Source organism: Pteronotus mesoamericanus, unplaced genomic scaffold (assembly GCF_021234165.1).
Source record: "Pteronotus mesoamericanus isolate MK-2021 breed Mesoamerican mustached bat unplaced genomic scaffold, CSHL_Meso_final scaffold_167, whole genome shotgun sequence".
NCBI classification, from domain to species: domain Eukaryota; kingdom Metazoa; phylum Chordata; class Mammalia; order Chiroptera; family Mormoopidae; genus Pteronotus; species Pteronotus mesoamericanus.
The window spans coordinates 23,591,668-23,618,480 of NW_026555308.1; the positions used below are offsets into that span (position 1 = coordinate 23,591,668).

The 26,813-nt window shown below is 46.8% G+C and overlaps 1 protein-coding gene across 3 annotated transcripts; it reads right to left on the reverse strand.

The window, feature by feature from the left end:
• Positions 1-4,802: 4,802 nt before the first annotated feature.
• AGFG2 (ArfGAP with FG repeats 2) lies at positions 4,803-26,494 on the reverse strand. Of its 3 annotated transcripts, XR_008530504.1 has the most exons (14): positions 26,118-26,494; positions 17,801-17,894; positions 16,840-16,955; positions 15,587-15,740; positions 14,846-15,011; positions 14,018-14,143; positions 13,301-13,333; positions 9,312-9,432; positions 9,041-9,123; positions 8,782-8,865; positions 7,700-7,828; positions 7,278-7,363; positions 6,776-6,921; positions 4,803-4,990 (listed from the first exon to the last, which is right to left on the reverse strand). XR_008530504.1 is itself a non-coding variant. In XM_054589799.1 (13 exons), the coding sequence occupies exons 1-13, from the start codon at positions 26,336-26,338 to the stop codon at positions 6,862-6,864; spliced, it is 1,473 nt and encodes a 490-aa protein (XP_054445774.1). In that variant the 5' UTR covers positions 26,339-26,494; the 3' UTR covers positions 4,803-6,861. The 3 variants fall into 3 exon arrangements, 2 of the variants coding, with proteins under 2 accessions (XP_054445774.1, XP_054445775.1); XM_054589799.1 differs by having other exon boundaries at positions 4,803-6,921; XM_054589800.1 differs by lacking the exon at positions 13,301-13,333 and having other exon boundaries at positions 4,803-6,921.
• Between the last annotated feature and the right edge of the window lie 319 nt (positions 26,495-26,813).

The window sequence follows — 26,813 nt, forward strand, 5'->3', positions numbered from 1 at the left end:
CCAATTTAGTGAGCATCCAGATTACCAGTGTTTTGAACTGTGCATCTGATAGGTTGGCTCTCTGTTCATCACTTAGTTCTATTTTTGGAGCGTTGATCCATCCGTTCTTTCATTTAGGCCATATTTGTTTTGTCTTAGTGCACCTATTACTTTGGGAGGGGCAGAGCCTTAGGTATTCGCCGGGGCAGGGCAACCCAGGTCGCTGAGTTGTGATACTGTGTGTGGGGGAGGGCCTGAGAGGGAATAATACTGCTTGCTCAGCTCTTGGTGGGCTTTTAGTCACTTTCCCCCACTACCCACAAGCAAACTGGGCCCTTCCAGTGCAGAATCCCGGGTGGGTGGATGGGTTTGTGTACATTCTAGGACCCTGTGGGACTCTCCAACGGAGAGGCTGGGAGTTTCTCCTGCTGCTGCATCCCCCACAGGTTTTTACCTCCAGGGGTTTTGAGGCTTTCTTTTCCTGCACTGGAACCCTGGGTTGCGTGGTCTGTCTTGCTCCCCAGCTGTTCCTCATGGTTTATCCACATGCAAATGCGGGACCGCCTGGTCCTCTAGCTGCCACCTTGCTGTGTGTCCTCTCCACCCGGATGCCCATCTCCACCCCTCCTACTTGTCTGGATGAATGTTTCTTCTTTAGCTCCTTGGCTGTCAGACTTCCATACAACTTGATTTTCTGGCAGTTCTGGTTATTTTTTGTTTTTAAATTTGTTATTGTCCTTCTTTTGGTTGTGTGAGGAGGCAAAGTGTATTTACCTATGCCTCCATCTTGGCCAGAAGTCCTCTTTCCCTCTTCTCATTCTGATAACACTTGTGAAGCAACAGCGGCTCTGGCACTCTAGCTTTTGCAGGTGGCCGCATAACTGCTGTGGACCCCGGCCCATGTCTGCCAACTCATGGACTCTGGTGTCACTGTGGGGTCACTGCCTCCCTGATTCATTCCGGACCACAGGCAACAAAGTGGCCGGAGGAGGGGCTGAGATGGCTGGGGAAAGGACAGAAGCAGGATAAAGGTGGCTGCAACCACCTTGATGCCCAGCGTCTCTCTCCTGCTCCAGACTGCAGTGGCTCCTCTCTGCATGCAGCATGTGCCCAGTGGCTGCCAGATGACCAGGACACAACTGTCTTCAACAGCTTCTGAAGATCACTGGGCTCCCGTGCCTCCTCTCCCCACCCTCTCCACTAACAGCTCCAGACTACCCCCACCCGCACCTCTTGATGTTAATCCTTGCTTGCTTTGGTGCTGGAGACATGCCAGGTGGGAGAAGTGGAGTTTGAGGTGAGAAGTCTAGGATGGGCAGACTCCACCCCATCCACTCGGACTGGGCTTTGGCAGGGGAGAGGAGCAAGCTTGGGGGCATCTCCATTGATCTGAGCTGATTGTTGGGAGTGATTGTGTGAGACGAATGTGAATGGAACTGTGTCTGAAGTGACCCAGCCTGGCGACATCTGCACTCCTGGATCATGGGCAGCTGAGTTGCGCCACCCTCTTCCGACTCCTGCCACTCCCTGCTTGGGTTCTAGCCATCCAGTACCCTTCCTACTCAGGACTGGTTTTGTACTCTTCCTTCCCAAGTAATTCTAGGAGCCAGACCACTGAACATTGGGTTGTGCTGACTTCCAAGGACCTGGAGGTTGTTTCTCTGTGGTTTTGGGGTGATAGGAGGTGTCTTGAAATAAGTAAACTTGTGGATTGGCCCCTGTGCAAAGCCCATACCCACCAGAATCCTGGTCAAGAGACCAAGGAGGAAGATCCTACGGAGGAAAAGGCCGTCTCTCGGGCATTTCCATCATGTTGCCCAGTCACCTTCAGCCCCTTTTCACCACCACCAGTCCGAAAATGCCGCCATGGCCAGCTGAAGGCTCTGATCCTAGCACAGGTTCTCTGGTGGGGGTACCCTTTGCTCCATGCTTCCTGAGAGGTTTGAAATGGGGTTGGAATTCAGACATTTTTACACCCCACTTATGATCTTCCATGGACCAACTATCTTGGGGGGAAGATGCACACTCTACAAGACAAGCCAGCCAGTGACATGGATGGGGGCTTTAGAGGGCCCCATGATATCACTCATGGCAAGTAAGATACATAAAGAGGGGAGCTGAGGGTGGTTGGGGGGAATACGGCAATGTGTGGCCCCCATTAAAGATGGTGTTTGGGGAGGAGCACAATCAGGTAAAGGAGATGGAACAAGAGTACTGAGGCAGGGGAACCTGATTCTTTTTCTGACTAGTTCAGGGCCCAGGGCAACCTGAGCAGGGAGGGTAGAGCTGCTCTTCTCCCCAGGCCTGGAAGGAGGAGGCTGGGATACTGGAGGAGCCAAAGGTGCAGTGTGTAGGGAAGCTAGCTAGTGTCCTTGATACCAGGGGTGATGCTGAATGGGATGCAGGAGCCAACCAGCATGCTGAGGGTGGGCATCCGGCTGGCCGGCAGGCAGTGCCCAGGCCGGCCTCCACGTGCCCTGCCCCACTGTCTGCCCCAGTCAGCCAAAGGCCCACCAAGGTGTCGGAGAGGTGCTGGTAGCTCTGGCGGTACACTGGGGACAGTGGCAGCTTGCCACCATTGGTGGGTGTTGGCCAGGGACAGGCAGCAAGTAGATCCACAAGTAGCACCAAAACAGTATGTTCAAGGCCATAGCCTCCCAGTGTGACCTTCATCTATGTACCATATGCCAATGCGTGAAGAGGCAGGGACACAAAAGGCCACCTGCAGGCCCCTCCCCTTCCCAGTCTGGGTGCTGCCTTAAAGAGCAGGGCAGCCACAGGGCCCATGTAACTGCTCTGCCCTTGGCTTGGAGCTTTACTCCCCAGGTTTGATTTGAAGCTACTCACAAGGAGGGTCTTGTCATACCTTCTCCTTTCCACTCCCCGTCAGCTAGGCTATCTTGCAGCACCCCAGTCCTGTGAAATCACAGCTGCTGTCACAGAGAGCAGTTCCCGATCACCCTGTGTTACTATACTCCCAAGTGCTGTGGAAAGATAAAGCAGGAAGCAGCACGGTTCTGCTTCTGTGCCTGGGTTGTGGGCAAGCAGCAGTGGTAGATGGGCTGGCAATCAGTGCCAGGTGATTCAGCCTGCTGGGCACCAGGAAAAGCCTGGAGACAAACAACTGGACTAATCAGTTGCCCTAGCAACACTTGTCCTTACACAGATAAGATTTATTTTAGCTTGTTGCCCTGGTAACTTGAGTTGCTCCCCAGGGACAGGAAGTGGCAGGCAGAACCTTAGCTCTGCTGGGTGAGAACACTTCTTTCAACCAGAGGGGTCCACCTGTGCAACTCCCTGCCCAGTGAAGGGCAGCCGTAAGATGGTGGGATGGGATTTCTACATCCTAAGTCCCAGCAGCAATATCTTGTTACCTGGGAGAGGACTCTAGAGGGAGGAGGCTGGGGTGCTAAGACCAGGCGGTTCCCATGTGTCCCTTCCCCATTCTGGGTTCCCACTCCTCTGTGGAGAGGGCGATGCAAGGACAGTGCCACATATTTAGCCCTTTCCTTCAGGCCTCCCCCACCATAGCTCCAGTGCAGACAAAAGAGAGCTCTTCACAGAGGTCCTGGGAACCTGCACCTGCTTCCTCACCCACAGGGGCAGCCAGAGGTCACCTGCTGAAGGCTGGATCCAAGCCAGAGCATGGTCGTCTTCAGAGCATGGCAGGGGGTAACATGAGGACTGGGTCAGAACAGAAGCCTGGGTGAGTCTCTCCAGCCCCACGGTGTGTGTGCAGTCCAGGTTTGCAGCTACCAGGCAGGGCCATACAGGGATGCCTTGGGAGTTAGGGCAGGAGGAACACACCCCAATTGTTTCGACATTTTCAATCAGGTGAGGGACTCTTCCATTATTTGCCATTTGCCTGGAGAGAGGAGGCCCAGCTGCCAAGAGAGGCGGCTGCAGTCCTAGTCTTGGCTTGTGCCTGGGAACTCTTGGTTTTTCTGCCCTGGGGTTTGAAGCTGACCCATTGTAACTTCTGACTGGTCGCCCTGCTCTGGCCGGTAAGCTGGCTGGAGTCCTTGTTGGACAGAGAGAGGCAGGGAGGGGGCACTGCAGGGAGGTCCTGGGCCCAGGCGCTGAGCAGTAAGGAGATCCCTGGGAAACAGCACGAGTGTGACTGAAACATGCAGTAAGCGGCACTGCATCTCCTGGTCCTTTAACTCTCACTTCCAAACCTCAGTGTTTTTGGTTAGGAAAGGAGGAGTGAGGAGAGCTGGGGGAAAGTCCCCTTTCCCTACTACACAGCAACAGATATCAGCTCCCCCGGCCCTGCCCTGGCTCTAAGCAGAGAGAATGCCAACGAGACAAGGAGAGGGACAGAGAGATAACCTCTGTTCTTCCTTGCTGTTATGCTGTTCAAGGTCACTGGGTAGAAAGAACCAGAGCATTCTCCATATCCCAAGAATGAACAGCTAAAGAGCCAGGAGTTCCTGGGCAAGATGGAAAAGGAGGAACCTCTTCTCCCAGGAAGGCTGAGTCCTGTGCCTCTCCTCAGCCAGGTAAGGTGTTTAACCCAAGCCATCTGTCTTGTCACCACACAAACAGCCCAGACACCAAGGCTGTTGACACAACATCCTCAGGTGGAGCCAGTCTGGGGAGGGGCTGAGAATGTACCTGGGAGCAATTTACTCCGTCACGTCCACTCCCATTTCCTATCTAGCGCCTCCTCTATTGCCGACCCCCAACCCCCGGTGGGAATTGCCCCTCACTACCGCCACGTATCTCCTGTCTCTGGCAAAAGCAGCCCCTCTCCTGCCCTGCTCCCTCTCATTGCTAACACGTGTAACATGTGACACCTGTTCAGACAGGGACTGGTTCCATGGGCAATGCATCTTGTTCTTGGTCTTGTCCGAGGCCAACAGCAGGCAGCATCGCAGTCAACATTATCGCCAACCCAGGCAGTCATGTTGATTGACATGAGGGCACTCAAGCTGACCCAAAGTAAGACCATAAGAGTCGTTTTCTTTTTCTTTCAAATGCAGTTCTTTTCCAACATTGCCTGTAACAGCTTTGGTGCAAAGATTTGGGGACCATGGAGGTGCACGGAACAAAGAAAGGAAAAATATAGCCAATTGCACAAAGCCTTTCCCAAAAAGCCCAGGCTCTGGGGTGGTGAGGACTTGTGGCTGCCCTCCCTGCCACCCCCTGGAGCTCTGACTTTGACGCTAGAGGCACAGATGAGGATTTATCACATTCCCCATGTAAAAGAGCTGTCTGGGAGAGGGAGAATGGTTGCTTGTGTGTGTGTTTGTGTGTGTGTGTGTGTGTATATATATATATATATCTTTCTCTGTGTGTGTGTGTGTGTGTATATATATATATATATAATAGGCTATATTAGAAAATTCTCTATGTATAAATATAAAACACTGGTATCCAAACAGGATACCACAACTAACTAAAGTGCTTGACAGGAGTTGGGCATGCCTAAGTATTGGGTTGGCCAAAAAGTTCCTTCAGTTTTTCCATAAGATGGCTCTAGTAGTGCTCAGTTGTTTTTAACTTCATTCAAAACAATTTCGTTGGATTGTGTTGTGACAGGTGTCATATCAGTGTGGATTTAAAAAAACTAATTAGCTCTGGCTGGTGTGACGCAGTGGATTGAGCGCCAGCCTGTGAACGAAAGGTCACTGGTTTGATTCCAAGTCAAGGAACATGCCTGGATCGCAGGCCAGATGTCCAGTTAGGGGCATGGGAGAAGCAACTGATCATGTATCTCCCGCGCAGTTTCTCTCCTGTTCTTCCTCTCTTCCCCCCTCTCTAAAAGTAAATAAATAAAATCTGTTAAAAAAAACAAACCTAATCAAAATTGGCAAATTTTTGTGTAGCCATTTTAATATTGAAGATGGAAGAAAATACGCAACATTTTCAGCATACTATGCTTTATTTCAAGAAAGGTAAAAATGCAACTGAAATGCAAAAAAAAAAAATTTTGTGCAGTATATGGAGAAGGTGCTATGACTGATCAAACATGTTAAAAGTGGTTTGCGAAGTTTCGTGCTGCTCTTGCTGGACAAGGCTCCATGGTCGCATAGACCAATAGAAGTTGATAGCAATCAAATTGAGACATGAATTGAGAATAATCAACGTTGTATCACACAGGAGATTGCCAACATTCTCAAAACATCCAAGTCAATAAAGTTATTGGTGAAAATGAAAAATGTATCTTTTATTTTACAGAAAAAACTAAATGGACTTTTTGGCCAACCCAATATGTCGGTAAAACTAGTCATCCTGAGTAACCAGGATGAGGGAGGGAGGGAGCTAGGGATGCAAAAACATGGAGAAAAGGATGTGCTGGCCCAAGCCAGGGCACCAAGGGCATTCTGGTTCCCCAGGGCCTTCTTGGCCTGATTATTATCCCACATCAACACCACACCTCATCCCCACCCCTACCCTGTTCTTCCCTCTGTGCTTCTGTCCACAAAGAAAACAGTACTGGAAAGCTGGGCATGGGGAAGAGTTCTCCCAGGGGAATGCTGTCAGCCTGTGCCCACAGCTTCCTTTGCCCACAGGGTTGGGAATGAAGGGAGCGCTGTGTACGCTGAGGGCAGCACACACAGAGGAGGAGGATCACTGACAACATAATTAATAATTTGAGAAATAAAACACCATTGTTCCTCTAGGCCAGACCCTGCCTTCTCTCCTGGGCCTCCTGCCTGGGTTGGGGTTGGAAGGTAGAAGGGAGGAAGCTGCCCTTTTTATCTGCAAGCTCCAGGCAAAGCATTAGCACCTCCACCATCTTCAAGACCCCTACCCTGCAAAGTAAGGCCCATTTTCATTTCAGACTCACATAAATGCCACAGGCAAGTGGTCACCAGAGTTCCAAGGAGTAGAGGGACCCCAGAGAGCAGGGAAGAGTCCCTCCAGACCACAGTGCTACAAGAATGGGTTGGTAGTTGAAGGTTTGGAGGCAAATGGGCTTGTTGAGGATCCAGTCTGGAAAGAAACAACCACCATCACAAATGGTTAGATTAGAGTAGAAAAACTGGAGATCACAGAAGAAATGCAGTTCATGATTCCTTTCTCTCTCATCATTACTGTGCTGAGGGAAGTGGAAATGTGAAGGAGCTAAGAGGCAAGTGGACGGTATGGGGTGTGTGGAGGATGACAGGGCTGAGAAGAACGGAGGCTCATCAACTACCCCTCTCATCCCTGGCTTGGACAAAACAGAACTTTATGAGAAAAGAGCCTGTGAGTTCCACCCCACATCGCCCTCTTCTCCTGGAAGGATTCTGTCGCTAAGCCCCAGAGTGAGAAGCCATGCCCCACACCATGGTGCACTGGGGACTCACCATGAAGGGGTTGGTGGAAGTGCCTGCTGGCTGGCTCAGTGGCCTCTGTCCCAGCTTGGATGATCCTAAGTCACTGAAGGAAGAGCCTGGGAAGCAAGAAAAAAACTCAGCAGACATGAGCCCTGTCCCTCATGCTGGTGCTGACCAGCTTTGCCTCCCTGCAGGGCAGGCACAGTTACATCCCAGGTAGGCAGTGAGGGGGCCTTCCTAAAGATGGGAATAAAGGTATGGAGCTGTCAGAGGATACAGGCAGGTCTGGTGTTTCCCTGATTCCTGCTGGATGGCCCAAAATGGACCTAGCTCATGTGTCTGGCTTCTTAATATTCCTGTGGGTGCGCGCGCACACACACACACACACACACGGAGTCCCTGGGGGTGGGGGTTAGGGGGTGAGGAAGGAGGGTCAGGTCTGAATCCTTTACCATTCTGCTGCTGAGTCATTGAGGTCTGCAGAGAGAACACTGGTGGTGGGAAGGTGCTGGCAAAGGCCCCGGTGGGTGGCACTGCGTGGGGGAAGCCAGGCCCAGCACTGCTCATTCCAAAGCCAGGGCCTGTGGAGTGTGGGATAGGAAGCTCAGGCAAAGTTCTGGAAAGCAGGCTGGAGAACAGTTCTTCCTAAATTCATCCAAGATGGGAAAATAGGATGGGGTTTTTCCCTAATCACAAGTACCCAGGGGAAGTATCCTGCATGAGCCATGAAACTCTTCAGCTTCCATGCAGCCGACCAAACCTGCCTGCTTCCTGCCCATGTGGCCTGTGGCTTGGAGAACATGAGCACGGCATATAACCGGGGCAGCTTTTGGCTATCTATGAAACTGCATAAACTTAAGCTAATTATTAGCCCTTTCTGTGCTTCAGATTTCTCTAAAATGGAGCAGTAGGGCCACTCTTAGGGCTGCTCTGAAAATTAAATAACAAATGTAAAGCACTTAGTCCTGGGCCTGCCGCTCGCATCACCTCTGGAAGCTATTATTCTTCTCTCTTCACGCCTCAAGATTTTTGAGAACAAAAAAGCAGGGCGGGGCATGAGTCTGAAGAGAGGAAGGCAGAGGCTGAGGGGGGCGCAGGGTAAGAGGAGACCATACAACTCTGGCTGGTGAGGACAGGGAAGAGTCATGATTTCAGGTGGCCCACTTAGGGACACAGAAGGGAGAGAGGCTGGGCTCCCAGAGATACTGAGGGTTGGAGAAAGAAGAATTACTGCTATTATCAGTCAACACTAAAACCCCCTTCAGAACTGATGCAGGCAAACAGCAGCCTGTTTTTTCTAATTCTGAAATTCTGATTCTGTGACTTGAGTGCTTCTACTTTTTGCCCACAAAAATGGGTCTGGTCTGGGCTGGGGAAGGGTGGTGAGGGGCCTTCCTTGGGAGGACCACAGCTGCCAGCTGAGGCTGCCTGCCGCTCCTTCTAATGGTGTGAGAGGAGGGGTGAACAGAGGGAGGTGCAGGTAAATTTGTACTGAGCAGAAAGACAGGGCCAGGGGACAGTCTGGGAGGCTTACCTGTGGCTAAACCATTGGGCTGGAACGGGTTTGTGGAAGGCAGCTGAGGGTGAGCAGCAGGTGCTGTGAAAGGGTTGGTGAAGGCTGCTCAGGACGGAATAAGGTAAAGGTAAGAAAGATGTTTTTTTTCCTTCATTTTTTTAATATTGTTATAACTGACTTTTCCTTAAATCTCTCCACTCCACTCACCCCTGCCCAGAGTCCTCAATACCTTCTAGGACTTGGATTCCTTCCCTAGGTCTCCACAGGCAAAACTTACCTCCAAAGGCAAGCCCTGTGTTGCCACCTCCACCAGCTGTGGCTGACTGAAGCGTGGGGACTTGGCGAGTCATCCCAAAGATGCTGCAATATGGGGAGAGAGGTCAGGATGCACATTTTCCAGGACCGAGGAAAAAAGCTGGGCAAGGGACTGGGAGATGGCAAACCCCATACTGCCAAACAGAAGGAGCTGAGCGGGCTGGGACAACCAAGGCCCGGGTTTCTCGGCCAGCTCTCCTGCCCTGGCGCAGTCCCCCGGTATCTGTGCCTACCTGCTAGGGATACCGCCAGCTGATGCCCCAGGTCCCAGGAGGCCACCCATATCTGTGAGGCTGCTGGGCTGACTGGCAGGTGCGAGAGAAGAGGCACCAAATGGAGTCACCTGGCTGCTCCCTGGGAAGTTAGAGGACATAAAACAGGGAGTGCTGGGCTGAGACCAGATGGAAGGGACAGGAGAAGAGGAGGTGGGGTGCAGTGGACAAGTGGAATGATCACATGAGAGGCACCACCTGGGTTCTCTGAGCTGGCCCATTGTTCCCGCAAATCGCCCAGTTCAGGATGGCTTGTCTCCCACTGAGAACCCAGGCAATGTGATACTCAGCTTTTCTGTCTCCCTAGTGCTCAAAGCTGCCACCACTAGAGAAAAGCAGTTCTTCCTCTTGCCACGTCACCATCTCTGACTTAAACTTCCCATTTTTTCCCCTCAAGAGATGAAAGAGTCTGTCATTTCCTCAAAGAAGCATTTCCATTTACAGATAAATCTTACGAAGGGCAGGAAGAGGTGGGAGAAAGGGGGTGTGAGAAGAGCTCTGAATGGCAGAAAGGTTCAAGGGCTTGGGGGACTCCCATGGAATGTGGAGGTGGCAATGGAGGTGATGGGCATAAATCTCTGTGATTTAAGACATGATCTGCAGGGTGAGAGAAGCAAGACAAAATCTCAAAGGAAACATATGATGGCTGGCTTAGATCATGAACACAAGGGAAGAAGACAGTCCCTGGTCAGCTCCAGCCTTTCTACGTGCTCTGCCTCTGCCCTGAACAAGAGGCCCACCCACAGCCGTGGCTGCTTGCTAACTCCTACTCACCCTTCAGGCTTAACAGAACCATGTCTTCAGATTAGCCTTTCCTGATGCACTAATGTGAATTCGATCATGGTTTTCCTCTCATAGCACCTTGTTCTATTCCTTCATGGCACTTGACATGTTTCTAGTGATATATTTTTATTTATTTCTATATCAACTATGTCCTTGCTAGATCAATTCCATTGCTAGGAATTTTATTACAGGTATAATTTGCAAGTGCAAAACATGATTCACAGGGTTACTGACTGCAGCGCTGTTTAACAGCAAAAGACTGAATCATCTTGAATATTCATCAACAGGGGATCGATTAAATAAATTATAGTATATACATATATACTATATATGTATATGTATATACTGTAAAAAATGAGGAAGCTCTTAGTGTACTGATTAAAAAAAGATATAACAATATTGTAAAGTTTAAAAAATTCAGGTGCAGAACAGTATGTATATTGTGCCATAAAGTCTGTATAAAAAAAAGAGAGAGAAAATGGGACACCAAAGGGCGAGCTGGTGAAGGCCCTAGGCTCCTCTTCCCAGAGGCATGGCTGTGGCGAGGAGCTGCAACAAGAAGCTGGCATGGGTAAGGCTGTGGAAACATTTTGCAGAATGGGAAACTTTAAGCATATTTGTGGGAAAAAGGGAATATGCCAGCAGAGGGGAACTAAGTGGAGGTGTTGTTCAGATAAAGCTGATAGGACAAACCCCTGCAGAAAGTGGGAAAAGGTAAAGGGGGGTCCTTCACAATGGAAGATACTTTTCCTCTTAGAGACAAGAGGGAAAAGAAAGGAAAGGAAAAGATAAAGACAGGAGACAAGGAAGGAAATGGCTAAGCCAGGCTAGTTCTCAAATCCACATTACTCCCTGGCTCCTCCAAACCTCATCCTGTTTTCTTATATGTTTTGGGCTTTTTTTCTGAAGGCCCAGAACTATAATTTGAATCTCTATACTCTTTCTTTTCTGAAGGCTTAGGCTGTATTTCATCAAAACCCTTTTTAAGGGTATCATCACTATACCTAGCCATAACCGACAGTGACCAGGCTCTAACTTGGAGAAACTGGGAATGCAGTAGGGAAGGCAGGTGCCCAGTGCCCGCCTGCTGCAAGGTTCCAAAGATGGACTGCTTCTTGCATGCCAGCACTTTAAAAGATAGTGCTCTCCTGGACTTCCTAGAGGAACTAGTGCTAGGCTATAATGCTACTGTGCATACGTGGTCTCCAATCCTCTCTACTCCACAGGCTGTGAGCAAGGCTGGAGTGGTGGTGGGTCTTCTGATTTTCCAGCCCCAAGCCCTTTCCTTGCCTGACTTGGGATACATAGAATTTGGGAGAGAACACAGCTCCGTGTTCTACTTAGATCAGACTCTTCAGTTCTGCTTTGGGCCTTCGTGGCAGAGAGTGCCCCTCAGTGAGGACAAACAAGGTCCTCTGCCTCCTAGGCTGGGAAGAAGGGGTTGATCTTCCATCTGACAAGCAGCCAGTGCTGTGTCTCCTTGTGGACACTAGAGGGCAGAGTTTGCCCTCACTCAGATGGAATGGACACCCTACAGACAGCACATTTCTCAGAAAGGAGGCTACTGCTAGGAAAACCAGTGCGTAAGTTTGCTTCTAATACACTCTTAGAGCCTCACTCCTAGAGCTGTATTTGTACACATGCCTTACAGCAGTTTCAGGGGGAAACTGCAGTTTTAGCAACCTCCCCTCTCAGAAATAGGAAAATACAACCAGGCTTCAGAAGAAATACCTACCTCACACTAACATGTCCGTACTTCATACCCAATAGTTCTATATATCACACTCACAGAAACCACCTCATGATCATGGTGTGGTGCAAAGTAAATGAAATCTGCCACTTATCAGCCATTCAATTTTGGCCAAGTCACTGATAAAGCTGAGCTGGTTTCCTCTCCTGCAAAATGGGGACTCTTTCTTTCCTCCTGGAGATAATCCGTGGATGCTCCTAACAATGGCAAGACCCTCATAAATGCTGGTTGGCTCTGAATATGGCTGCAGACTCTGCTTTTTGAGTTGGTCAGACACTGGACAACAGTTTCATCCCAGGTTCAGCCAGGAATGGCTCCAGGACTAATGCCTTCTGTCTCTCCTTTAGTCTTTAAAACAATCAATTCTGTTAGGAATGCATTTCGGAACAGACCAATTTAAAACAACCTTGAATAGACTGTTTCCTTTAGAGCTCCCATTCCCAAGGACACTTCCCTCTTGCTAATCTGAGAATCCCGTACCAATTCATATTCTTACCAATAGCTCACAAAAGTACCCATTTCCCCACATATTAACCATCATCAACCTTTAACATTTTTACAAATACAATGTGCAAAATGATTATTTTATCCTAGTTTGCATTTTCCCTGATTAATTAGGTCAAAGATATTTTCTTATTTTTGCTGGGTATTACCTGCTTGTATCCTTTGTCTATAATTCTGTTCTTCCTTATTTATAAGTGTTTTAAAAAGCACACTATGGCTATTTGCTTTTTGTCTCTTTTTCATGTTGTAAGTATATTCTTCCTGTTTCATGCCTTTAAGTGTTGTTTAGGACATATTTAATCATATAGAATGTGACCTGTGCAATTTCTATGTTAGAAGTTACGGAGATTTTGCTTCCCTCTGTATGGTTAAATTGTAAAATGGTTCTATGTTTGAAAATACTATATATTCTGTTTTTTGCTTACAAAAGTTCTTCTGTTTATTAGATCAAACTTGTTAAAGTGTTACTCAAATGGTCGACTTCCTTCCTTACTTGTCTATCTTCTTTATCTATTAATTTTGTGAGTCTGTTATAGTCTCCCTCTCCATTGGTTAATTAGATTTTGATTGTGTCTAATGGTTTTTGCTTTATGAATTTCAAGGCTACCCCAGTCAGTTGAACTTCTTTTGTTAAATTTTATCAAAGTCTCTCTTATTGTCCCATTCAAAAAAATTAAAATAAAATAAAAGCAAAAGCAAGTAGCCAGTTCACAGTGTTGCAATCAGAAGGCGGTGGCCCTGTGTTGATTTCTGCAACTTCGTCTGTTGCACGACTAGGGAAACTGTTGAACTACCTCATCTGTAAAATGGCTGAATTTGAAGGGTTCCTTCCAGATCCCTTCAGGAGCTGAGGACCTGCGGTAGGCTCTTGCCTTGGGTAGGCTCCTACCTTGGAGTAGGCAGAATAACTTACCAAAGCTGTAACTTCCAGTTAGCATCCGACTGGCTGGCAATGAGGGTGTAGAAGGAAAAGGGCAGGTAGGTAGGGAAGGGAGAAAAAGAGCGTAAGTCACTAGGTTTTCCTGGATATCTGCTCCCTACAGCACTCCTGTATCCAAGGATGTCCAAAGGAAGAGGGGCAGTCCAAAGGCACTGAAGACTCAATGACTGGGCACTTAGGGAGGAGCCAAATACTTCAGGGCAACCTTTAGACTCTCTTTCAATTGTATAACATAAACTACACAACACAGAGTTTACAGGCTTCTGCTCTAAGAGGGATGGGTGAGGACTTCTGAAGACTGTCTTGGCCTTTGACCCAGACCTTGACATTTGGGCGTTTTGCAACAAAGACAATGGGACCACTGTGGAGGAAAGGCCATGTCCTTTCTCAGTTTTTCTAGGACTCGGGTCTCCCATACTTCCCAGTCAGAAATCTCCTAGTGCACAACCTACACAGCTCCTGCTGTAATTTTAACCATTTTTCTTCCACCAAAAAATAGTATAAAGGAGGCCCCGCTTCTTCATAAGAGTCTCATCAGACTCCTCTCATCCTTTCCCAGAAAGCTGCTTCTCTTTGTCTCTCTTGCACAATTCTTTAGGTTGGTACAGGTGTGAATGAAGGGTGATGTATGGATGTGGACAACTGGACACAGCTGGAAGGGAAAAAGGAAACGGGTGGGGCAGAGCTTACCTGTGCCTGTTGGCTGGGCCTGGAATGGGGCTTGGCCAGCTAGAGGAATGCTTCCAAATGCAGAAGAGCTGGGGCTACTGCCAAAGGCGTCGAAGTTGGCAAAGCCCCCATGGGAAGGTGTCTGGCCTATAGGGGAAGGGACTATTAAGGTTATATAGATAAAATGTATATTAATCTATATAATATACATTAATTCTAAAGGCCTTCAAGGGCCACTCAATGGGACATCTTCATCTTCTATAGGCTCTTCTTCAGAGGGAGACGGCAGGGGCCTGTGGCAGAGAGCTAGGCACATGCGGGGAAGGGGGTCTCAGAGGCCTCCAAGTTCTCTCCCCGCCACCTTTTTATCCTTACTCCACGGGGCATTAACATTTTTGTTAGGGCCCAGTTTGGGCAGAACCATGTGAAAAAAATTATCTTCTTTTCGGCCAGTGGGGGTGGGGGAAGAGCTTGAAAAAGAAAAAGGGGAACTAGATACCAGTTTACTCAACTCTATAATTGGCTATCGCTGATCTTTGGGAAGAAGGCAGGAGAAATGGAACGAACACATGATAATCCCGCTGCTCCCATTTTAATGGAGAGTGAAAGCAATAAAAAGGCTAATTCCAGTGTTCTAAAAGAAAGTGCTAGAAGGTCCCAACTACCAAACATCATCCCTGCAGTATCCACTCGATCCCAGTGCTCCCAGCCTTGATGCTCCCAGACATCATGTTCATTCATGTGAAGACAGATAGGACCCACGGAAACCTGGTCACCCCCAAAGGAGAGAATTCCTTGTGTTAAGCGTGCCTATGTTGTAGGAAGGTTCTTATCCCAAGTCCTACTTACCTCCAAAGGCTGGGAATGCAGCAAATGATGGTACAGCCTGGGGAGCAGCAAAGGGGTCTCCACCAATGTCAGCCAGCAGGTCAGTACTGGCTTTCTTGACTGAGGAGTGGGGAGGTGGCTGAGCACTCCGGGGCTGGGATGTCCGAGCCTGAGACTGACTGACAGACTTGGAGGAGAAGACATTACATATAGCACTTGGAATCCCAGGCAAACCCGGCCCCTGCAGGGCTCCCCAGGCTGCCCCCAGACAGGCAAGTGGAGAGAGAAGAGAGCAAGAAACTGCCCTCAACTGAGAGGGTTCCTGGGCAGAAGTTGCCTTAGCCTCTCATACCTAATTCCTCTGTCTTCTCAGTATACCAGCTCCCAGAACCACACATTTTAGAGCATATTAGTCAAGGTAACCTTGAGATACACAGGGATGTCGCCCAACAGTCCCCCTGGAGCTGTTACCTCCTCATCTTTCCCAGGTGCTTGAAGCAGAGTCCCGGCCCCTTCTGTTTCCTTGGAGGAATGGTCAGGTTTGGAGTTCATACTCTGACTTCCCTAAATACCACTTCCTGTTGGGTTCTTTCTTCCAAAAGATACGAATCCAAGGTGATAGATGCAAGACATAGGTAACAGCAGGGCTGAGAACCAACTCACAGCTCCTGAACTGCTAAGTCCAGGAGATTTGATTTAGGAAACTGACAGTCCTGTCTCCCAAATCCCAAAATAATCTTGAGAGGCAGATCTGAGAATTACCTGGCCAGAAGTGGAGGCAGCAGCTGAGAGAGATGGCACAGGATCCCCCAGAAGTGTCCGAAGAGGTTTCCCTTCTGGGATGGAGCCCTGGGTAGGGGTGGAGGCGCTGCCTTTGGTATAAGTGGGTCCCTTGACTTGATCCGGAGGAACATACCTTCGAGAAAGAATAGTAAGGTTGAGAGGAGAGGCCTAAAACCTTGGCCCATGCTGAGCTTAGGTGCTTGGGAAAACAGGTTACAGCAGTCAAAATTCTTTCTCATTTTTCCCTACTAATTCTCTCTTTTGAACTAAAGGGAATTTAGCAACATAGCAAAGTTCTGCCTATGTTGAGATCCTGCTTTACTGTCAGGTGCTCATTTTTTCTACAGAAATGTTCAGTTTGCTCTGGCTTGTGGCCGTTATTCCCTCCTCTTTCTGACATGGCAAACCACATGGGTTTCAGGTTATAACACCTGCAATAATGCTGACGAACAGGCAATCTCATTTTCCAACTTCCTGCTCGAGGTGCCCCCTTTTATTTCTTCAGTGTTTCTTCATATTTCTCCTTCTCAGTCCCACAGAAAAACTTTCTGCCACCCCATCTTCTAAGAGCTCACAACCTCTCCTGCCAGCTCCCGCTACTTCTGATAAAACCCCTCTGTCGTGTGTGAGGTCTCTACTCTGGAAAAATCTTTCCCTGGGGACACCCTCAAAATGCTACTTTATCCATATCAATCTCCTTGCTCTGTGTATTCTCTTCTTCACATTATAGTTACCCTCCAACATGCAAATATCCCAGAAATCAAACAATAAGAAGTGACACCTCGGGACAGAAAAGTCAAGGGAGAACAGAGATGTTGTTTTCCTCTTTCAGAAAACAGCATACATATAAATCATGAATGAAACTACAGGCTAAAAGCATAAAAATATATAGGACGTGTGCTTCCAGCCACCTCTCTCTCTACATATGAGATCAGCTGAGGTATAAAAACTACCCCACTCCCATAGGCCTACTTCCCTCCTCCAATCAGTATACTGTCTCCCCCAAAGAAAGGACATCAAAGCTGCATGGTTAGTGACCAAGAACAAGTTGTATTTTCATGTAGCTTTAATATTTTGAAGGCAGAATTTAGCCCTAACTGAACCTGAGTAAAACAGACTCAACCGAAGTCCAGCTTTTGAGAGAAGCCCCAATTCAACCCTGGAAACTGGACTATCAGATGAAGTGTACATTGGACACATGTCTCCACATCAATCTCTTTCTTCCTCCTTACCATCTCTTCTTCTCATATTTTTCCTGGAGAAACTCCTTCACTTTCTGAGGATCCCTGGAATCTGGTATTAAAGATGTCCGAGCATCAAAAAGGCCCAGCCAAATCTTCCTGCAAACCTAAAAGAAAGGATTTAGCTGACAAAGGAGTTGGGGCAGAAAGCATGAAATGGGAATGGTACCACTTCCAGTTTATTCATTAATATTTATTGAGCATGGACACAGTGTGAAGATCTGGATATACGTACAAAATAGACACAATCCTTGTCCTCACAGAGTTATCATCTAATGGGGCAGTCATGCCTTAGATAAACAAGTATCAACTTATAATTATATACTGTGACACATATTATAAAAGAAATTAGAGGGCCATGAGAATTATGGGGAACTAAAATTGGCTAAGAACAGGGTCAGGCACAAGTTTCAGGGCTGTGGCTTCCAGAACGCCCTCCAGAGACCCTTGTTTGCACCCTCCAAGTAAACCAATCACCCGAAGCTAGGCACACTGCTAACATCAAGAATGGCATGGCATCTTCCTACCAGCAGATTTGGTTGAGAAGGGGTTTAATTCACTTTCAAGTAAATGACATGGACTTAAACCTAGGTGGCGGAGGCTCGAGTTAGCTTCAGGAGATCTTAATCAGAGGGGCAGACCCAGTCAACTCTAAATGCTCATCAAGGTGGAGTTCTAATCAATCCTCCCCTTGACTGCCCAGGGACAACCCTCTGCAGAGGTTTTGCTCCTTTCCCTGAATCCCCCAACAAGGGGCCTAGACAAACCACAATTTGTATAACTAAGATTCTGTAAATATAAAATATACATAAGACAAGATATCTTCCATAACAAAAAATAAGAGAAACTTAACAAAAAAGAAACTGTAGGGTTTTCCTATAATCGCGTCAAAGCTCCCCAGCAGATAAGGCAACCACAGTCTGTAACACTTTATCTGGGGTACCTCCCCCACCTCGTTTCCACGAGATTGCAGGAATACTACTTCAGGCTCGGTGAAAGTTGTCATGGAGATGGACTTGACTCGATGAGGGGGGTTCAGTCCTCTCCTGCGGGAGAGAAATAGGAAGAAAGTAAAGGTCAGTTTACTGGCCGCAGGTCAGTTTATGGAAGTAGGGAAGGAAGAAGGGATAAAACAGCATATAAATTAAGCTCAAGTAGAACTCCTTGTCTGAAGCTACTTCCTAATTCAAGGAAAGAAGGAAGCACGAATGTTTTGGAGCCTTCTAATAAGGGACAGGAATGGCAGAGTCGGGAACATATTGTGATCCCAGTCTTCTGGAGAGGAAGGTGGAGACTGCCCCTCCAGAAACTTCGTCTGCCTTGGCTCTGACCCCAACAGTTCAGTCTTCAGCTGAGGGGGTACTTCTGGGAAATCAGATTTCCCATTTGTTGTTTTATCATTGTTTTAGAACTATAGCACATCCTCAAGGTCCCAGAGCCCAGAGACATGAATTCCTCAAGAAGGAGGGAAGACAAAAATGAAGGCCCATCACAATTCTGGATAATACTAACAAAGACCTGGAAACAAAAAACAGTCTCTAGGCTAATTGTCCCTCCTCTTGTCTACACAGAAGGCTAGTGTGGAGGGAGGGATGGAGAGGGTCCCTCTCTTTTAGGAAGAGATCTCTAAGGAAAAATAATATATTTAGGACTTTATCATTTCTGAATGAAGCAGAAGGAAGTCAGGTTCAACAATGAGATAGGAGATTGGCAGGAGTCAGGAACATATATCTGTAGGGATGCTTTTGTGCCAGCTCTGTGTGTTCTTTTAACTCCCTGGGAGTCCAGTTCTGCCCACAGAAGTCCTGTGGCGATTACAGCAGAGAATAAGGCTTTCTTGCCCTCTCCGCCTCCCTACACCTCAACTGCCCTCCAGCGTGTTCTAACAGGGCAAACTTGGGGCTAAGCCAAGCAGGGTTCCCCTTTCCTTATACCTTAAGCTTGACTCTGGTCTATACCTACTGCCCTCGTCAAATTGAAACAAAACTGGCTGAACCAAAACAAATAAGCTAGACCCCGAAACCAGAAATGAAAGACCACAGGTACATTCAGGAAAGAGAGTCTCAAATGATGAGGCCTCCTTCAACTTTAACTCCCTTGGAAAAAAATGGACAAATCAAGATGTGAAAATAAAAGTACTATAACTCTAGAATAGGGTCCTGGTTGACACCCTCAGGAAAGCAAAGGGAGAAGGAAGAGATAACAAAATTTACCAAATGGAAATCCTAGAGAAGGGTGGGGAAAACATACATTCGTGCTTATAGGTGCACACACAGAATAAAGATGCTTCTGCTAAGGGTGGAAGAATGGCAGTGTTCAGGTTAGTGTAAATGAAGGTGGTGAGCGCCGGGGTGGGGGTGGGGGGGCGCGGTGGTGCGGTGCAGGTGACATATGACACAGTACAGAGTGAACAGCAAAGGGTAGGCCCCTTTTGGATGATAAATTACTGATTATGGATTCTAGCAAAGGACAGGACACTGAAGGCTACAATGGAGGCTACAACTGAGGGCACTTTCAGCAATTGTGCTGCTAGACTTTTCAGCTGAGGGTCTGAAAACACCCCTTTATAAAACAAGCAATACCAATGAGGACTGATGCTCCTAGTAAAGGTAAGAGTAGGGAAAACCAAAAGCCAGGTTTTGTTACTGCATGTCAAACAATAGCTCTTAAATTTGATCTGTCCTTAGGACTCTTCTCATCACATTTCAGAGATATTCCAGTTTTCTCTCCTAAAGCCTCTCTTACTAATAGTTTAGTTTTGTTTCATTTTTAGGTCCAGACAGCCTGTTTCTATATGCCTTCCCTTGCCCTTTCTCACCTTAATGACTAGGCCCTTCCCCCCTCAGAATGGCAGAACTTTCTGAGGTCTAACCAGAGCAGACCTCTCTGTCCTTATGGATCATGGTCCTCTTCTTCACCTCCTCCTAACAAATATTTACTTTGCCAAAACACAAGGCATTGTGGTAGGCACTTTAGGGGATACAAAAATTAGAAAACCCTGTCCTCAATCACCAGACCGCTGGCTTATAAGAAGGACCCAGGGAGCCTAGACAAGAGCACCTCTCAATGCAGCAGGGTGCAAGTTAGGTGCATAGCTGGACCAGGAAGAATTAGCACCAGGGTGCAGCGGAGGGGAAAGGAAGAGAAATGGTCAGGGGAAAAGTAAAAATGTATTATGTTTACACTAGAAAAACAGATTCCAAGCCTATCACGCAAAGATCATTGACTTTTCCAGAAAAGAGAACCAGGAACTGTTAGCAAAGTATAAACAGGGAGGTGTGCTTCCTTGTAGAGGGAGGGGAAGAGGCTTGACCCATGCCTCAATCTAGAGGGGATACTTAGGACAACAGAACTTCCTAAGGCTAAATTTGAAATGTAGGGTTTTATGAGGGGGAGGTGAGATGAGACAGGATAAAGGGAAGGCAGAGAAACTAAGTGATTTAGGTGCTTTGGGCCAAATAAATCTGATGGAACAGGATGTTTCCATAGCACAGTACAAAAACCGTTGCTTTGACCTTGATGTCTGCAGGCTGGGTTATGTACTATAACCAGAGCCACAGTTCAGGGGCACGGAGATTTCTATACAAGACAATACAACACTCTGTAGCCCAGAAGAGGGACTAGTTACATGGCTTATGAGTCAGAGAATTTGTTTCTCAATCATAGAGAGGCCACTGCTGGCTGAGAGAAGCAATTGAGAAACAAGGGCCCCTCCCGTCCAAGCAGATGACATCAAGTCGTCTAGGATTGTTGCTTTCCCTTGGGTACATACCAGGGTCATACAATGGGCCAAATGTGAGTCACTGGCCTGGAATTAAACTGATCCCACTGTCCAAATTGTATGTAGTCTCCTCAAATTAACTCTCAGGTTCTCCCCAAAAGAAGTGAGAACTGAAGGAGGCACTGCCCTTTAGTTATTATAGCAAATCCATTCTATTATTTCTAACCATGAGATGCTGGGAGAAATATAGAGATACATTTATGTGCCCAGAATGGTGCAAATTTTTTCCAATTAAAAGCAAGTACATTATTAGGTCACAAGCCTTCAGCCCAGTCATAAAGTCTTTTTCTACTTCAGTTTCCTTTTCACAAAAATGCACATTTGAAGTACTCTTAATTTCTTGGCAAGTGAAGCAACTTGCAGAGATCCTAAAGTCTGCCCAATTCTCTCTTAGTCTTTCTCCCCCTCCCTCCATTAGGCAACCTATTATTTCTACAAATACCACACCTTTTGGTTTTCTGTGGCCATCACCCTCAAAGTGGCCCATATTTTGCTTCTAGCTTCCTAAAAGCCTCAAACCTGCTCAGCTGCTCAGATAAGAAGGTTCTGCCAGGTCAACAATGGAAAAAAACAGTTCCACCCAGCACCCATGTTCTTTCATTTGTGCCAAATCTGAACTTGGGAATTCCTTACCTCTGAGTATTTGTGTTCAAATTCATACACCACAGACTGCATTTCTTTCCACTCCTCTGCCTAAGCAGGGTTTAGCTAACAGTGTAGTCCTTATCTTGAACCCAAACATCACTAAGAAGAGTCCCTACTATAGACTCATAATAGGAAGGCTCCCCAATTACCCTGCTCCAGGGTCAATTTCACGAATTTTAGGAAACTTCTTCTAATCTAAATTTCCCCTGCTTCAAGCCATTTCCTGTTGTTCCTCAGTGACAATGATAAACAGCTGTCCTCTTATGTAGAGCCATGTAGAACCCTTATATCAGCTGCCCTCCTCTTTAGGCTCAGTGCCAATCCTGTTACATTTTTTCCCCCTTTCTTCTCATTCCTTTGGTAATTCATTATTTTCTTAGGGGCTTTTCAAGTTATTCAAGGGCCTGTATGACAAAGTGCTAAAGTCTGTAATTCAGTGACTCTGTGTCTATCTCTGCCCAGCAGAGGTGAATATGAAAGGTGAGGTAAGAGGGGATGGAGGGATGGGACTGAAGAAAGGGCGAGGTACCTGTCTATTTCTCCAACCCAGACAGATGGAAAAATACTGAATTATTGATTAACATGCACCTTTCCCTTTGTGGAGATAAAAAGTGCTTCAAGTAGGAGCCACTGCTAGCAAGACAGACAGGGAAACTCAGGGACAAGGAGGGTAGGAACTTGTCACAAATAAAGAGCTATTAAGCACATCCCCTGACACCCAGCCCAGAGCTCTGTCCCTCTTAACCCTGACTTAATCTCCTCATCAGGGTAAAGTTGTGCAGAAGAATCAAGTGTCCACTACTGAGACTTGAAGGGTAATGCATTAAAGGATGGACTCAAACAGCCAGGTCAGGGAAACATGTCACACACTTTGCTGAAAACATTGGTTATCAAAGGTAGTGCCCATCCCTGATGTCAATGAGATCTCAGGCCTCAACATGTTTCCTCTGTACGGAAAAATGGTTTATTCACTGAGGCATGCAAGCAAACTAAAACAAGAGAGAACATTTAAGTCTCCGCTTTGGAAATCCTTTTTAGCAGCAATTTTTACCCCAATCTAGCTTCATATGGCAGATTCATCCTCCAGTACAAGAGTCAGTAATATAAACAAACAAGTACATGTACATGTACAGGGTGGATGAAAGTAGGTTTACAGTTGTGAGTATGCAAAACACACAGTTTATTATTATATTATTATGTATTATTTTCCATAAGGATGTGGGCAAGAAAGGGCCTTTATCTGGTTAAGGAAATTAGGTATTGGAAGAAAACAAAGTGAATAAAAACTAGGTCAAATTTGGGACCTACAATAGTGGTAGCATGTATGTAAATTTAGAAACAGCAGAAACTAACAGCTTCTCTCTCTCAGGCCTCACACCAACACTGTGGGGTTTTGCTACAGCTGAGAAAGTACTTCTCATTAAAAAAAGAAATAGCAAGAATGAGCTCACATGTGCAGAGACGAAGGCATAGTCATCACCCAACCACCAATATTAAAATCTGAATTTTTCTTCAGCTTGTAGGAAATTCAATTTTGGCTAGAACAGTGAACTTTGCTACATCAGCCAATCCAGCCAGCTGGGAACTGGTTATTCTCACCGCCGCCAGAACACTCCATCCCTTTGGTAGGTAGATAGAGGTAGATAATACGCTCAACAGAAAACTGGCTTTCAAAACACAAAACCAATTCTGCTGTCTCCTTTCTCTGGCTATGGTGCTAAGCATGAAGGGGGTACTTCGACCCCCCCGTGCCCCAATATCCTCTGCATTTTAACTAAGACTATTTCTTCTCTTTTTATCATCATACCCCAATATGAGTTCCCACCACTCTCTGGCCCAGGCTGAGCTTTATTTTACTTCGTAGCATTTACACTACCTGCAATTACATATTTAATAATTTATTAAAAGTCCATGACCTCTACTAGGATGTAAGCTACATGAATATGGGTACTTGGTCATTTTTGCTTATCACAAACAGCGTCTGGGGCTTGATAGACCCTCAATAAATATTTGTTGACTGACTGAATAAATAAATATGCAGGCTGTTGGCCTACCAATTTTCACTCCCTAGTACCACAAAATCCTAATCTATGGGCAATCAACCATGTGAATTTCTGATGTTAACTGGTATATGTGTCCCTGTGGAGACATGCCTCCCCATCGCCTGCTGGACTGTGTATGCTTCCTGCTTACTCTGCAGCCTACAATAAGTATGCCCCACCTCATACATTCTGTCTCCGGCCCACTTGCCAGCTCCCAGCCCTGTCCACATCAGAAGGCACAGGTAGTTTGTTAAGACCCCTTTAAAAGCTTTATGTGCCTTTCCCTAGTCCATGCTAATTAGAACCCCAATTAGCAAATGCAAAGTACCATCAAATCCGGGTGGACACCATCAGGAAAACTAAAGCTTTTTAAATAGAATTTCATCTGATATTTCTCTCCTTATATCTCAACATGCCTTCAGTTCAGCTTCACTTATTGGCCTCGCTGCTTCTTGATTATTCACTCTACTCTGACTTCCTGCTAACAAAGGGTTGGCCTAGCTTCTCATTTCCCAACCACCCAAATGTGTTTTTTAAAGTCTACCACTTCAGGAATCAGAGTGATTCTCATAGTGCTTTACCAAAATACTAAGCAAAAATGTCCTTTCTAGAATTTTTTGAAACTACAAAAAAAAAAAAAAAAAAAAAAAAAGGCCAGTAGATTCCTATCACTTGTTCCCACTGGAACTTAAGTTCCTAAAGAAGCTAAGCCCTAGTTTGAGGTACACACACCTTAGAGAGAGGCAGGCCCCTTGGGGTACTTCTCTATGAAATTAATCAATCTGTAGTTCATAATCACTTCCACCCAGTATCTCTCCAGATCACAGGCATTTGACTTTTCATTAATGGGATCAACAATAATGACCACAGGGGAAAGTGGTAAAGTTTTGCCAATTGTACACTGACATATAAGGAGTTAAATTTTCCAGCAAAAGAAACCAGGTTTTTAATGTGTCCCAGATCTCTTGCTCCTCCTTTTGTCCTGATTGAAGGATATTCATTATAGAAGGGAAATGTTATCTGTGAGATATATTAAACTGAGATCTATAAAATAATGATAATGATGTCAGCACTTTCAGCGTTTTATCTTTCATTCCCAGCTTGTCATGGGAATGAATTAACACTGTTTCCTACCATTTTATTCCTAGGACCTAGACTCTGATGTATTATCAGTTATAACCCCCTGCTTCCCTTTACTTTTTTCCAGGCTCTATAATCACATTATCCTTTTCATAACAAGATCTTCAGGAATCTGCTTTCTCTTTCTGCTTTATGCCATAAATATTTCTAAACTTTGCTTCTTTTCTCCTTAGAGTACTTGTCCCAGTCTCAAGTTTCTATCCTTTTGCTTCATTTACATCTGTGATCACAATTTTTTGACCCATTTCTGTTTGAGTTCTAAATCACTGTCCCAAGAGTTACAGTGGCTTTTACTTAGACCAAAGACAAATCCATTCTCACAACACACAAGTGAGGTGGATCGAAGACAGAAGTTTAGCAAAGGAGGTAAAAACTGAATAGAGAAATAATCCTAAATTGTATCTTAGAAGACCTGGATCCTCATTTCTGATCTGCCATGATCATACTAATATCAAACAACAACTGCTGAAAACAGCAAGCCCCATATGGCATTGGATAAGTTATTAAACCTCTCTTTGCTTCTGTTCTCCCATCTGTCAAGTGAGAACAATACTGTTCCCTTCTTGGCTCTTAAAGGTGTAACAAGAAACAGGAAAGTGCTACTCATTAAAAACGAAACCAACAACCAAACAAACCAATGTATTAAAACAATACTAAAAAATGGCCAAAATAAACTCCTTGATAAACTTACAGAACACAGAGATACAGGCTTGGTATCAAATGTTAATTATGCATCTAACCAAACAATTCCCTAAGAGGGAAAAAGAAACTTACTGTATAACCAGAAATCTGGGCTAGAACTGTGGTTCTAAATTAGCTCAGACATGACCAAATACAGTGCCAGTGCCAAGTGTAGTGAATCAGATTATACAATCTCCCTCTCCCTCAACCTAGAAAGAGTTGCAGCATGTCACTACTAGGGTTAAACCATGACAACAAGGAATTTAAATATATAAATTATTACACTTAAGAATGGCTTATTCAGACCTCCAAACCTTTGGAAAAGTTAGGCTAACAGGGCAACCATCGGGTGTCACCATCTCTTAGATTTGTAAGATATCTACTTTTAGATAGCATTTCAAAGCCCTGCAAGATTAGGATCTGCACCTGAGCACTGGAGCAAGGCTCCTTACCTGCCACTATCTCTGTGCTATGCACCTGGGTTAATTTACCTGTTTTAACTTCGTTTCTCCATCTCACACTCCAAGATGGGCACAAGCCAGAAGGAAGAAAGGCACTGCTTCATCTTGAGCCCAGTTTAACCTACCTCTTTCCTTTTTGTCCTCTACATCAAGTTCCTTTTCAAGGTTTATGTCATTCTCTGGCCTTTTAAATCTGCAACCCCTTGTTTCCCCTCTGTCCTGTTCCCTTCAATTATCCCCACTTTCGGTTCTCCTTCCCTTAAGGAGTTTCTCTATTTCTCTCCGGTGTCCTTCCTTTCCTCTGCAACGCGACTCCAATCGTGTCTTGCTTCCCCTGCCCCTTTCTCCTCCCCGTAACACCTCTGCAGCAGAGGACTCTCTCACCACATCCGGCACGTCCCCAGGCCTCCCTTACGTCCCCCACCTCGGCTCTGTCCCTTCACCGTGGGTCTCCACTGTCCCCTACGCCGACTCTCCGCCACTCCTTCCCGTTTCACCCCCCAGGGCCAGTGCACTCACAGGAGACCAGAGCAGGTGGTGCAAACGAAGCTGCCCACAGTGATATCCACGTAGGTGACCCCGCGCTGGGCACACTCGAAGCAGTGACGGTTCCCGGCCTGGCTGCAGCCGCCCAGCTCCCGCACCCGGCGACACCACACCTCCGAAGCTGCCTCCGCCTCCGCCTTTCCTCCGCCGACCCCACCGCCAGGTCCTGGCCCCTTCTTCGCTGCCATCACCATGGCTTCCCACTCTCTCGGACTTCCTCCCTGCAAATGAGCAACCGCCCCTTCAACCACAGCCGCCTTCCCGCCTCCTCGGTCGCCTCCGCACGCTCCGCTCTCCTGACAGAAGATCCGGAGAACGCGGCCTCCGCGCAAGACTCTTCAACACCCAGCCTCGCCTATCCTGCACAGTGATTGGTTGGTCTCCTTCCACCTTCTTTCTCTGATTGGCCCGACATTATACGGCCTCGTGTTGCGGTAGCCGCCAACGCCCCGCCCCGCCCCGCTGCCTCCAGACCTCAGGCCTCTCCCATTGGCCTGTAGAGATATTGGCCGCGAAGACTGTGCAAGCCCTCTCCTTGTCCCCGCCCCCTCTCGCCACTGCCTCCACGGAGGCCCGCCTCCCAGACTCGATTGGTGAGTCCTCGAAACTCGGCCTCTAACGCTAACTCTGATTGGCTGTCGACGCTGCAAAGTTAGTGCACGAGCAAGA